This window comes from Carassius carassius, chromosome 39, assembly GCF_963082965.1.
Source record: "Carassius carassius chromosome 39, fCarCar2.1, whole genome shotgun sequence".
NCBI classification, from domain to species: domain Eukaryota; kingdom Metazoa; phylum Chordata; class Actinopteri; order Cypriniformes; family Cyprinidae; genus Carassius; species Carassius carassius.
In genome coordinates this window covers 675,657-690,326 of record NC_081793.1, presented here as the reverse complement: position 1 = coordinate 690,326, position 14,670 = coordinate 675,657, and the positions used below count along the sequence as shown (strand labels likewise).

General features: G+C 42.7%; 1 protein-coding gene across 1 annotated transcript; it reads right to left on the bottom strand.

The window, feature by feature from the left end:
- Positions 1–585: 585 nt before the first annotated feature.
- On the bottom strand, positions 586–7,775 carry LOC132120897 (WAP, Kazal, immunoglobulin, Kunitz and NTR domain-containing protein 2-like). The gene is made up of 2 exons (XM_059530119.1): positions 7,343–7,775; positions 586–2,401 (listed from the first exon to the last, which is right to left on the bottom strand). The coding sequence occupies exons 1-2, from the start codon at positions 7,541–7,543 to the stop codon at positions 926–928; spliced, it is 1,677 nt and encodes a 558-aa protein (XP_059386102.1). The 5' UTR covers positions 7,544–7,775; the 3' UTR covers positions 586–925.
- Between the last annotated feature and the right edge of the window lie 6,895 nt (positions 7,776–14,670).

Sequence of the window (14,670 nt, the reverse complement as noted above, 5' to 3'; positions counted from 1 at the left end):
TACTCCATTCACCTGTAGTGTCTTGCCTTACTAAAAAAAAAAAACTCCCCACCAAGTTTAAACCAGGTAAAGAAGTCCTAGCCAAAATTCCACTGAAGATGAACTCAAACGGTTAAACACTGCTTGTGTTGCAGATTTCTTTACAAACATTTGGCAAAGAATATGCTTGTGTAATTGATGTTGTGCACTTGAAAAAGTGAAAGAATTAAGCTTAGAGTTTCAAATGTTTATTTTTATGTCACTTCTCAGTGCAAATCATGACAGACACTGAACTTGAAAGATAATAAAAGGACATCTGTAGAAATATGTAAGTGCTTTTAGGAATTGACAGACAGCATTTTGGTAAAAAAAAAAAAAAGATTAAAAAAATAAAATAAATAGCTTACAATTAAATGCAGTCCGTGCTAAATCATATGTACTCAGTTCTATACACAATAGAGCCTTAAAGACGAGTTATTTCTCCTAGCAATCTTATGTTCAATATTATACAACTTATCTAAGTACAGTAAATGAATTTAACTCTATAACACAACAATCATTTCATTACTAGGAACAACAACAACACATCTTCTGCCATGAAGATCAAACAAGCAAAGAGAAAAAAGTTAATTTATCAAAATCATCAAATGACACAGCATTACAATAATTAATTTCCAGTACTTAAATGTATTATGGGGTTTTTGGGCAAGCAGATGTATTTGATTCATGGGTCCTATGTCCACAAATTTTCTTTTACTTTAACTGTAAGGGCAACTCTTATAAAAACCTTCCAAGTTGATGTTAGCATTTCTATTCAAGCTGTAGAAACATATCTGAGCTTGTCAAAGCAAATGGTCTGGGTGCAAAATGCTGTACATAAAAGACCAATTCTTACAACATCAGAACAGGGATTTAATCGTTACTTTACATGATGGAAAAGGTCCTACTAGATGAACTCTTTTAATATGTCACAAGTGTTTTTGTTGATGACCTCTCGGAGCTTACGGACGCGCCGGGCGCTGGAAAGGACGATGAAGCTGTCAGGCTGAAGGACAGCCATACCGTTGCTGACGTCCCCCATGATGATGATCTGGCCATCGGAGGTGGTGATGTTCGGACACGGACAGGCCCAGTCCATGCTCTGCAATGTCACCTCCAAGGGCTCATTTCCGAAAAATTTCAGCCCCATTTTCTCATCCTTCAGGATCTCCTCCACGGTGATCAGAGCGTGACCCGAGTCTTGGTCCTCGGTCAGCTCCTTCATGCGTCCCAGAATCACAAAATCGCTCTTGCAGAAGCTGGTCACCATCTTGTGGCGCGGCTTGCACAGCTTGCAGCGAAGGCTCCTTGTGAACGGGCAGGTGTCCTCGCACGATTCTTTGGTTTTGAAGTTGTTCTCGTTGCCTTTGCAGCCACCGTATACGAACGGTTGGCACCGGCGCTGGGAGCTGTTATAGGCCCAGCGAGGTTCATAAGCCTTACAAGGTCCCTGGTAGATGGGAAGGTTACAAGGAGCTGCGAGTTCATCTCGACAGGACGACATGCAGGTCTCATAAGCGTCAAAGTGATTGCGGTTTTTGCTGCAGTTGCCGTAGGTGAAGGTGTAGCAGTTGTTCCTCTGGGGGTCGTAAAACCAACTCAGCTTTTCCTCCCCACAATCTTCACTATTAGGCACCTTAAAGCACTCCTCTGCTGGGAAATATGTTGAGTTCAACTTTGTGACTGGCTCTTGCTCAAGTATGGACAGTGGAAAATGTGCTCGGATAGATCCACCTGCATTTGTGGCCAAGCATGTATAGACTCCTGCATCTTGCAATTGAGCATTGTAGATAACCAGCTGACCGATGTTGGTGACCACAACATTCCTATGCATGTGGTTGGGTTTTAAGACTACGTTTCCCTGGACGTCCATCTGCTTCTCCCAGGTTATCTCGGGCGTTGGTCGGCCAGCAACTTCGCAAAGGAAGCTGGCCGTGTCGCCAACGAACACGAATTGCTGCGATGGGCTGTTGATCATGACAGGAGCGTGCACATCTTCTGGGGTGGTGGGCAATGCCGTGGTGCCCATCGGGAGTGGACTAGTGTTAGGCCAGGTGAGGCGGAAGCGGCACATCACCACCGATAAGGAGATGCCCTTTGAGCACGCTTCTGCATCCATGTAGCACTTGTTATAGTAGGTCATCCCGTCTGAGGCGCAGGTAAAGTGGGGCTCTCTCTCGCAGCGGTCGCGACACTTGCACATAGGCTGGCCATCCCAGATTTCACACTCGGAGCCCTGCTGAAGGCACAAGAACTTGTCACAGGACGGCTCCTTTGGCATGCCCATGGGCCCTTTCTTTCCTGAAGCATCGATGAATCGGGCCGCCACACAGCTACGATTGCCACAAACATTGGCACAGCACTTTTCGAATGTTTCACATTCCTGAACAAAGCAAGGAGTGAATGCATCATTTTGCAGGATGCTGCAGTTGTATGCTCTTGATAATCATGATTATATGAATGAAAAGAATTATACATAATATAAATTTCAAATTTATATATATATATATATAGAGTACAGACCAAAAGTTTGGACACACCTTCTCATTCAAAGAGTTTTCTTTATTTTCATGACTATGAAAATTGTAGAGTCACACTGTAGGCATCAAAACTATGAATTAACACATGTGGAATTATATATGGAATTATATACATAACAAAAAAGTGTGAAACAACTGAAAATATGTCATATTGTAGGTTCTTCAAAGTAGCCACCTTTTGCTTTGATTCCTGCTTTGCACACTCTTGGCTTTCTCTTGATGAGCTTCAAGAGGTAGTCACCTGAAATGGTCTTCCAACAGTCTTGAAGGAGTTCCCCGAGAGATGCTTAGCACTTGTTGGCCCTTTTACCTTCTGTCTGCGGTCCAGCTCACCCCTAAACCATCTGGATTGGGTTCAGGTCCGGTGACTGTGGAGGCCAGGTCATCTGGCGCAGCACCCCAATCACTCTCCTTCTTGGTCAAATAGCCCTTGATGCCTTCAGTGTGACTCTACCATTTTCATAGTCATGAAAATAAAGAAAACTCTTTGAATGAGAAGGTGTGTCCAAACTTTTGGTCTGTACAGTACTATATATATATATATATATATATATATATATATATAAATAATGGACATGCGTGCAAGTAATATGTATATATAATATATTGCATGCATGGGAGTAACATATATAATATTGTGTGTGTGTATATATATATATATATATATATATATATATACTGTGTGTGTGTGTGTGTGTGTGTGTGTGTGTGTGTATGAATAAAATTGACATGAATGTAATGGTAATACATACAAACTGCATATAAATGTATATATACATGAAGCAGACATGTATGCATTCACGTAGCTTGTATATAAAACTGTGTTAATATACATATATATGTACATGAAATAGACATGCATTAAAAAATATATACATATACATATACATCAGTGATGCGCGGGTTGATCCAAAATGAGCGGGTGCCTGCGGTTACTAGTGATGGGCATTTCGGCTCTTTTTCCTGAGCCGGCTCGTTTGACTCAGCTCACTGAAAAGAGCGGGCTCTTTTGGCTCACAAACGGCTCTTTAAAAAACAATAATGTTTTGACTATGATAGGTGTGAAAACAATTCTAATTAAATTATTAAATGAAATCATACTCACAATTTCTTTAAAAATGCATTGATTTGTTATGAAAAAAGAATACTATTAAACATTTGCATTTAAATTACAACTTTTGAATGTATAGAAACAACAACATTACAAAACAAATACAACCCATATTAAAGAAAAATAAATAACTGAAAGGATTAAACTGGTCCCTCTTTTTTGGCATGTTATATAGTCAGCATGAACTATCTCACTAGTTATGTTTTGTATAACTAGCATGAACACACACACACAATGCTGACCATATTTTTATTTTATGAGAGATTTGCATTCAGAAATGCAAGCTGCCTTACTTTCGATCGATGGGCTGATGATCATTAAAATGATTCCAAATGCTGCTGTGCTTTTTACTCATTTTCCTGCTTTTGTTTGGTTTTCAAAAGCTGTTGTGTTTTTCCTCTCCTCTCCTCCGAGTTTGACACTGTGTGTGTGGTGTGTGTGTGTGTGTGTGTGTGTGTGTGTGTGTGTGTGTGTGTGTGTGATGGCTCGGCCCCTCCCTCATGCCATATAATTGGTTGACACCTTGTATATGATTGACAGGAACAGAATGTAAGGGTGATCAGACAGTCGAAATACATTATTTTTTTGTTCTTTGAATTAGTCAGTTATTTTAAATAATTAAAATGCATCCATTATTTCTGTCACATACCTGGACTCATTTTGTGTGTTTTTGCCCCTGTGTTCCAGTTTCTGTCTTCCGTGTGTGGTTTGATGAGTTCCCAGGTGTGTCTATTCATTTCTCCATGTGTTCTATTTCCCGGTTAATTTAGTGATTCCATCCACCTGTGTTTCCCCATTATCCCTTGTATAAAAGCCTTGTCCTTTCAATTCTGTTGTGTTGGGTCTACTTGTTACTTGTAACTTGCCACTTGCTACCAGTTACTAGTTACTTACCTGTGTCTTCCTCTGTGATCCATGTTTGGATAATGCCTATGTTGGATATAATAAAGCCTTGTTTCGTTTATCCTTCGGTTCCGTGTTCCTTCCAGCAGCGTAAGCCGTGACAGAAGACCCGACCAAAAAGTTAAAAACTGCGTGTTTTCCCTCCGTTTTGTGTTCCGTTTTTTCCTCAGTCTTTTTATTTCCGTAGTGTGTCATGGATAGCGTCTCCCTCACCTCCGCCTCCAGCCTCTGAGGCCTGGACTCCGCCTCGGCCCGTTGACCCGTCGGCTCCACCATGGCTCCTAGCTCCTTCCTCTCCGCCGTGGCCCGGCAGTCCGCAGGCTCTGCCTGGCTCCCTCGTCCCTCCGGCTCCGCCTTGGTCTGGCGTCGTCCATCCTATGCCTCGGGACTCCACTCCTCCGGCTTCGCCTCATCCCTCCGTCCCTCCGGCTCCGTCAGGCTCCTTCATCCCCTCGGCTACACCTCATTCCTCGGTCACTCTGGCCTCACCGCGGCCTTCCAGATCCACATCGCCGCGTCAGTCACCAGAGCCATCTGTTCCGCCTAGGACCTCCGGCTCCTCCCCGTCACCCTGGCTCTTCGGCTCTCCGTCTCCGCCTCGTGCTCCTCCTCCATGGCTCCTTCCACCGTCGGCCCCACCTTGGGCCGTTATGGCTGTGGCCTGGGCCCTGCTGGGTGCCTCCTGCTTCAGATCCCTCCTGTCTCCTCCCTGGCTCCTCCCTCCGTCGTCTCCGTCCTGGCTCCTTCCTCTGTGGTCCCTGTCTGCTGGCCCCCTCCTGGGAGGCTGTCCTCCACCGGAACCTCCTCCCAAGTTCCCACCCACGCCTCCCTTTGTTGTTTCTACGGTGCGAGGACGCACCTACCGGGAGGGGGGAGTACTGTCACATACCTGGACTCATTTTGTGTGTTTTTGCCCCTGTGTTCCAGTTTCTGTCTTCCGTGTGTGGTTTGATTAGTTCCCAGGTGTGTCTATTCACTTCTCCATGTGTTCTATTTCCCGGTTAATTTAGTGATTCCATCCACCTGTGTTTCCCCATTATCCCTTGTATAAAAGCCTTGTCCTTTCAGTTCTGTTTTGTCGGGTCTACTTGTTACTTGTTACTTGTTACCAGTCACCAGTTACTTACCTGTGTCTTCCTCTGTGATCCATATTTGGATAATGCCTATGTTGGATATAATGAAGCCTTGTTTCGTTTATCCTTAGGTTCCGTGTTCCTTCCAGCAGCGTAAGCCGTGATAATTTCATTATTACATAATGATTTAATTTCTATAGGCTATATTTTTTTAAATAGAGTCGGCTCTTCAGATATGCGAGCCAGCTCCCTTCATTCACATACATTCGCGAACGACCCATCACTAGCGTTCACTAGTCATCCAAAAATATTTGTAATGATATTCGGGTCGCGGTCGGTCGGGTCCTTTGAAATAAAGATGCCAATTAAACCTTTGTCATTTATATAGTACTATAAACTATTTTGAAATATATAGGCCTACACTTTATTGGCTGAATAACTGGCGCGAATACCAGTGACCACCTATCACGCTTTACGTTGTACAGCAATTTTACCCTTTGTCCCGCCTCATTCAAATTGAGCAGCTGTCCCACTTTTTCATTCGACCCTTCCTAATAAATACACGGATACGTCCATAGGCGCACTGTTAATTTATGTCCAATAGTTCAGAGGAGAGCAATAAATGCATTAGTCGATAGGCTGAGTCGTACGTCAATCAAACTGTTGACGCGCGCGCTGTTCGGTCAGGTTAATGGCCACGAAAAAGAGAAGATGCACTTTTAATAGCGAATGGACCGCAGCATACCCTTGGTTAAGACCTGTAGATGGCGAAGCAGAGAGAGCTTTTTTTCTGTGGGACATGGAGGAGAATATGACGAGAAGCGACATGGTGCATGTGAGTACCACAGAAAAAAAACACATCAAGAAACATGCAAAAACAGTGCAATCGTTTTCAATAAACCAAATGACCCACAGGCTGACCAAGTTTCGGCAGCAGAAGTGACGAGCATTTATCATGCCGTACATCACACACATTCATATCGCTCTGCAGTAACAAGTTAGCCCCAGTCATTTTTCCAGATTCTGAAATAGCTAAGAAAAAAGCTGTAGAAACTTTGGGTGATATTTTGGGTCAGGTAGTGTCTTAATCTTTTAGTCGGTGGGTCTAAAAAGAAATATAGGCAATATATTAAAGAAAGCTTGAAATGTCTACTTTTGAACGAAAATATTCAAACCAAAATAAATAGGCTACTCTCTGATTATGTAATCCATATGAAATGTGCATTTCTCTCTGGCGTTCATGTCTCATGGCGTTCATGTCTGCATCGTCAACTTCATCTTAGCAGCGACACAGTTGTCAAAACACAAGTTTATTACTAAACAATTAAATGTCTCCTTGCTAATTTAGACACATGCATAATCATTAGCTACTTTAACCGGTTCTTTGTGGCAAGCCTTATGTGTGCAGTCATAACGCTTATTATCCTGTAGGCTAAAGCCTATTTAAGTAATTATATTAATATAAAGGGGCGACGCATTTACTACTGTTAAAAAATGCGGGTCAGGAAGCGGGTCGGGTAAAATATTTTATTTTCATTTTTTTGCGGTCCGAGTTACGGGCGGGTTAGTTGAAAACAACGGTCGGGTGTGGGTTGTTTATACATTGACCTGCGCATCACTGATATACATATACATATATACACATGCATGCATGCAGTCAAAATGACAACTAATTTAAATGGAATGAAAAGTCAAACCTGATCAGATTCACATTCTCTCGTGCAGGTGCTCATTGCATCAACCCACAAGTTTGGGTTCATGTCGTTTGGACAGATCCCTGCGTGTGAATAGGGAACTGTCTGCAAAGTCATGCCTTTCACACATTGCCTCTCCACAAATAGCAGCAAAAACTGTCCCGAGATGAACCAAATCCAGCGAGGAAACAGCATCCACCACATGTCGGAGGGCAGGAACGAGGATTTATTTTGAGGAGTTACTAACCTAATTTTATTGAAACACCTGAGCCAGAATTCTGCGCCTTTAGCTTCCAAGCAGCAGGAGATCAAAAAAAAAAAAAAAACTCCCAGTGATTCAGAATACAGAGAGAGGAATGTGCATTTAGATCTCTGTATTATAGTCTCTTATAGTTTTGACTCTTGAGCAACAAAGGCTATTCTCCTGACCACAAAACTTGCCTGACGCGCAATGACAGTTATGAATTTCTCTGTAGTTCTAGAGAGAGGATTAAAAACATCTGGTCCAGAGCTGGGTTGGTATTGGGACACCTGCCTCTCTTTGAAAGTGCTCTAGGCTGCTGCTTTAACCCTTTATCTGTGTAATACGAGCTTGGGCACGCGCGTGGGAATTAGGCGGACACGAACCCTTCATCACGTTTACACTTTACAAACCCTTTTAGACACTTTAAAACTAAACATAGTATCCAAAAGCAAGAAGTGACTTTAAGACTTTAAACTTTAAAATAAACTTGATCCACATGTGTTATGACACTCCAAGGTTTTCTCTTTGACATGTGGGTTATTAAATTAAAAGTTTATCATGGGAATATTTAACTACGGAATATAACATTATCTATTAAGCGTTAGAAGATTGTTTTATCAGATATATGACATAATTATAAATAATAAGGACACAACAAGCCTAAAGATGCACAAATGACACATATGATTTTATTCTCTTTGAAAGCTCTTAAGGCAAAATGTCCCAGGTTATGTATGTAACCATGTTTCCCTGAAGGGAACGAGACACTGCATCCGAAAATGCTATGGGAACGCCCTTCAGCGTGACCGGCTCTCAATAACATGTGCAATCCCATGAATGGGCGAGACGTCACAGGGAACGAGAATACCCACGCCACCAGAATTGCAAATCCCTGCCTAGTGTGTATACGAGGAGCACAGCTAATGCTGGGTACACACCAAAAGATTTTTTTACATCTTATAAGATTTTCAAAATGTGATAGACCACAAACAGGAGGATAAAAAAATCCTAGATTTAACCGTTTTGCTCCAATAGTGTGTGGTGTGCCATGATGTGACAAAGACAGAACACCACACACAGTCTCGACTGTGAACACAGGAAATCTCGCAAAATCTCACGAGACTTCAGAATAAGCATGGCGGACGATATGCAGGAAGACATTGCAATGATGGTGTTTGGAATGATTTTATACACGACACGTTGAATAAACATTCGTGCTGTTGCCACAACAACAAGCTGATCCACCATCACCACATCAATTTCACTTTGTGCTGCACCATGACTGCTTCCGTCTTCCATCATCTCGCTTTTTGATTGGATATTGTTTAGTTTTACGTGATAATCTCCAGAGCGTGCAGGTGTTTGTCCTCGGGGTTCCCCCACACATCAGGATTTCTGAACATAAATATTAAACATGTTGAATATTTACGATTCGCGGTCGGGGCAGCTCCAACGTTCTTCCAATCAGGTTCGGACACTCTTAATACACCTCACACCTAGGGAAAATCTGATAAGATAATCTCTAGAACCATCAAGATAATCAGGACATTGCTAGGATTGTCGGAAGGGGGGAAATCGGCCCAAAATTAGCCCGATTATCTTTTTGTGTGTACCCAGCATAAGGCTATAGAACAGAAGAGCCTGGAGTGGCTCGCAGATCTAGACCAAAAAATCTGACAAATGTGAGGGGCTTGGACCATCCAGCTGTGTTGCAGATGTCCTGATTAGACACACATGACAAGAGGGCCTTGGAGGCCGCCATACTTCGGGTTGAGTGAGCCTTGACTCCCAATGGTGAGGGGAGATCAGAGGACTCAAGGTTTAAGGATAATCTTAGCATAATCTTCTTTTGACCTCAGCCTTAGCCTCAGTGCACAGCAGAGGAAAATTGAAACCAGAAGGTGTCTGCCCACTGAATGGCCACCAAGAGGGGCGCAGTAAGCCGCAATGACCACCGCGTAGACCTTCAGGGTGGAGTGGCTCAACCCTGCAGAGAGAATGGCCTGCAGGAACTCCAGAACTGTACCAACTGGGCAGTTAACTGGGTCAAGCCTGCAGTCTCCACACAAGGAGATGACAGGTTTTCACCTCAAGGCATACAGTTCCCTCGTGGAGGGAACTCTGGATTGGAGGATGTTCTCAGCCACCTCGGTTGAGAGACTGGAAGCTATGAGTTGTGCCTCCTCAGAGGCCACACCTACAGCTTCCAAGCTCCGTGCAGAGGCGCGCCCTTCGCCTGTGAGAGGAGATCCCTTCTAATGGGAATCTCCCATGGAGCGCCATCGAGGAGAGAAATCAGGTCCGAGAACCATACTCGGTCGGCCAGAATGAAGCTATTAACAGAAGACGGACCACATCCCAGCGTACTCTCGCCAGAACTCCTGGGACTGTACAGACGAAGCCTCTGCCAAGTCTGCACCATGGCATCCAGCCAAAGTGGAGCCGGATGAGTCTGAGAGAACCTAAGGGGACAGTGCGATGACATCTGAATCGCAAACAGATCCACCTGACCAAATATTCTCGATATCTGCTTCACCACCTTGGGCTGAAGACTCCATTTCCGGGCCTCGGCCCCTGCCTCAACAGGATGTCTGCTCCCATATTCAGATGCCAAGGAATGTGAACTACTCACCGCAAGAGGAGTTTTCCCTGGGACCACACAAAGATCTGGTATGCTAGTTTGTACAAACGGCGTGAGTGCAGAACCCTGGGGATTGATATAAAAGACCACCGCTGGGTCTCATGTACAGCAGGCCAAGAGGTATCACATTGGACGGAGTTGCCATCAGACCCAGCAGTCTAGAACTGCTTGACAGTGAGTGACTGGTTTTCTTACTCTCATGACTGTGGTGAGGATCAACTCGATCCGAACAGGAGACATCTGTTCCTGCACTGAGGTCGAATCCCACACCATGCCCAGATAAGTGGTTCTCTGTACTAGAGAAAGCACACTTTTCTTGGCATTAAGTCTTAACCCCAGGACTTTCATTTACAACAAAAACTTTCCAGTGAGAATGACAGTCCACAGAACCACTTTCTGCTAGAAGCCTTCACCCTAGGAGCACCACTCTGACTCTAGACTCTGTGGAGTACGAGAAGTGACGCCCCCAGAATGAGGAGCTGGAACACGATAGGTTGGGACTGCTCCATCCCAGCAGTCCCTGATGACCGCCTCAACCTCCTCAGAAGAAGAGAGGTAAACATGTGCTCTTTCTCAAATTTTTCATCCCAAGAGCTCCTGTATATCTAACTTCTTAAAGTGAGACTAATATGTCATTATATTCCTCCGAATTAAATGCAATCAAACAATCAGATGAGAAACAATACAATTCATATCGAAGTGATATATCTAACTTCTCATAGTCAGATAAATACTGAATTTAATTCCTCAGAATTAAATGCAGCTAAACAACCAGACGATGGTCTGGCATGGTAAGACTCATATCAAAAATGAAATATCTAACTTCTCATAGTCAGATACATGCCTCATTTAATTCCTCATTATTAAATGGAGCGAAACAACCAAATGAGTAAACACGGTCTGGTGTGGTAAGATTCATATCAAAAACGGAAAATTATGTAATACACGTGTTGCCTCGGCAGCGTGTGAGCCGTTTGGTCACACAAACAATATCAGTCTCCTCAGATATAAATAGCTGCAACAGCGAGTTCACTCTTAGAGGGGGAAGAAACTGCAGCGTTGGCTTCCGAGCCTCGAAAATGAGCTGTAGATCTAGGAAATCACCCGTCTACATTCCTTCCGCCGGATCCAAGAGGGAAACCCGCGAGCACAGCCACTGCAACGACTCTGCGAAAGTGGGAGCAGCAACGCGTGAAACGCTAGTGAAGGCTACCTCCTCAAAGAGAGCCTTCTGAGAGTGAAGTAAAGCAGTAACAAACGGTCGCATCGTGGGCCGTTGACTCCTTCGAGAGCTGATTCTGCGTGCTTCGTTCGCAAGCAGACAGCACTTAAACTGCGTATGTCCTTACCCCAATATATTTTTATCTTGTGGGCAGGGAAAACACACAGCCTAAACACTGCCTGCTTTAGCCCAAAAAACTTCTCTTGACTGAAGTTTGATATAATGGAGTTATCAGTGGACAGACAACACTAAATAAGACTCACAAACAAATAGCGACTTACACACACACACAGAAAAGCTGAAGCTTGTTCCACCTAACGTGCTTTTAAAGCTTCCTGGTTGCTACATCACCCGCCTATGACGTCACGCCCAGTCGTGGGACTGATTACACGTTATTCAGAGCCGGTCACGCTGAAGGGCGTTCCCATACCGGACGCAGCTCGAGTTCCTGAAGGGGAACTCAGTGCATGCGGACACTACTTTGATCTAATATAAATGACAGTGAACAAGTGATTACATGTAAACTGTACATTTCGATACAGAATATGGTTTAGACTTTGCTAAAGTTATTGTTTTGAACAAGTATTAATTTCTACAAATATTATCACTTTAGCTGATTTATTTGTATAATATAATTTTTAATGAAAATAAACTACTTTTCTCCAATCATACACTAAAAAAAAATTAGCATATTGTGATAAAGTTCATTATTTTCCATAATGTAATGATAAAAATTAAACTTTCATATATTTTAGATTCATTGCACACCAACTGAAATATTTCAGGTCTTTTATTGTTTTAATACTGATGATTTTGGCATACAGCTCATGAAAACCCAAAATGCCTGTCTCAAAAAATTAGCATATTTCATCCGACCAATAAAAGAAAAGTGTTTTTAATACAAAAAAAGTCAACCTTAAATAATTATGTTCAGTTATGCACTCAATACTTGGTCGGGAGTCCTTTTGCAGAAATGACTGCTTCAATGCGGCGTGGCATGGAGGCAATCTGCCTGTGGCACTGCTGAGGTGTTATGGAGGCCCAGGATGCTTCGATAGCGGCCTTAAGCTCATCCAGAGTGTTGGGTCTTGCGTCTCTCAACTTTCTCTTCACAATATCCCACAGATTCTCTATGGGGTTCAGGTCAGGAGAGTTGGCAGGCCAATTGAGCACAGTAACACCATGGTCAGTAAACCATTTACCAGTGGTTTTGGCACTGTGAGCAGGTGCCAGGTCGTGCTGAAAAACGAAATCTTCATCTCCATAAAGCTTTTCAGCAGATGGAAGCATGAAGCCTGTGCACGGTGGCTCTGGATGTTTCTACTCCAGACTCAGTCCACTGCTTCCGCAGGTCCCCCAAGGTCTGGAATCAGTCCTTCTCCACAATCTTCCTCAGGGTCCGGTCACCTCTTCTCGTTGTGCAGCGTTTTTTGCCACACTTTTTCCTTCCCACAGACTTCCCACTGAGGTGCCTTGATACAGCACTCTGGGAACAGCCTGTTCGTTCAGAAATTTCTTTCTGTGTCTTACCCTCTTGCTTGAGGGTGTCAATGATGGCCTTCTGGACAGCAGTCTTACCCATGATTGCGGTTTTGAGTAATGAACCAGGCTGGGAGTTTTTAAAAGCCTCAGGAATCTTTTGTAGGTGTTTAGAGTTAATTAGTTGATTCAGATGATTAGGTTAATAGCTCGTTTAGAGAACCTTTTCATGATATGCTAATTTTTTGAGATAGGAATTTTGGGTTTTCATGAGCTGTATGCCAAAATCATCAGTATTAAAACAATAAAAGACCTGAAATATTTCAGTTGGTGTGCAATGAATCTAAAATATATGAAAGTTTAATTTTTATCATTACATTATGGAAAATAATGAACTTTATCACAATATGCTAATTTTTTGAGAAGGACCTGTATAGGAGTGAAGCACATTTTCCTTAAGGTGGGACTTTATCCCTGTCGTATCCCTAATTTGGCAAATCTGGTCAAAATCAGCCAATTCCAATGATGTTGTACACTAAACGGTGTGCATTAAATTAGTCTAAATTAATAAATGTCATTTAAAATGAGGGTTTATATCATGCAGAACACATGGAGCTTTACCCAACACCACAGTCTGTGAGTAAAACACAAAATCTATTTATGCAAAAACACTAATGCTGATTAAAAGAAGGGCTACATAACCCTCATTAGTCCTGCCAAAGAATGTGAACAGAGCAAAGAACATGCTTCATTCACAACGCACTTCAGCTTGTGATTCACACAAATTCTCTAAAAAAAATCTGGAAAAAATGAAACTTGCAAGAACTTTTTTTTTAACTAACCACTTTAATTCTAAAATATTGCTTATATTACACAAAATGTGTAGGTTCCAAGCAGCTACTATTTGTGTTCATGAGAAACTTCACATTATTTTACCCCTGTAACTGTAGATTAGCTTTAACAGTGCCTTGTTGTTAAGTTTAACTGTTTAACAGTTATAGGAAATTCCTTGTCCTCACATATCTTTCCAAAGAGAGAGAGAGCCCTTTCAGGCTCTCAGGTGTCAAATGAGGACAAACTGTGAATGAATTACACTTTCTTTCTTTTTTCATTTTACCTGACTTAAATATCCGAACATCTCAGACAGCCAGACTGAAATTCAGGAAAGATCCACTACATTTTGGCCATCAACGGTTATCCATATGATATCTCATGCCTCTGGAGTTTGGATCCAAATATATCATTACTTGAACATCTAACAATCACATATTTGTTCTCAAACATTTCAGAGGAAATGAGTTTGAGTGAAGGATCCAGGTTGATTAGAGTATCTGGCCTCCAGCAGGAATTAAAGGCTTTGATGAGCCGCTTTAACCACTGGCACATTGATAACATACTGCAACAGCAGCTCTCCTGCGCTCGGTGTGATTGATTGCTGAAGGAGCTGCAACACACTGCATTCTTTCACGTACCTGCTTCAGAGACGCATTACCTTACTTGCCCTCTGTGAAGGCAATGTGTGATGCATTTGTTTTAGGAAATATTGCAATGGGTAAAAAAAATGAATAAACTCCTGTCAGTCTGAACATCTTGAGTGAGGACTGATGCAACCTCAGGGTGTGCCATTAAAATAACAGGAGACAAACTCGGTGGAGATATTCACTGTTTAAGAACATATTGACTGGGAAGCTTTCACATAGCAGTCTGAACAGTACTAATTATTCAAAGACAATCAATAAGAAATG

Coding starts and splice junctions, on each gene's coding strand:
- LOC132120897 (XM_059530119.1), bottom strand. CDS start 7,543: ATGTGGTGGATGCTGTTTCCTCGCTGGATTTGGTTCATCTCGGGACAG. Junction 2,402..7,342: donor GAGAATGTGAATCTGATCAG/GTTTGACTTTTC, acceptor TGCTTTGTTCAG/GAATGTGAAACATTCGAAAA.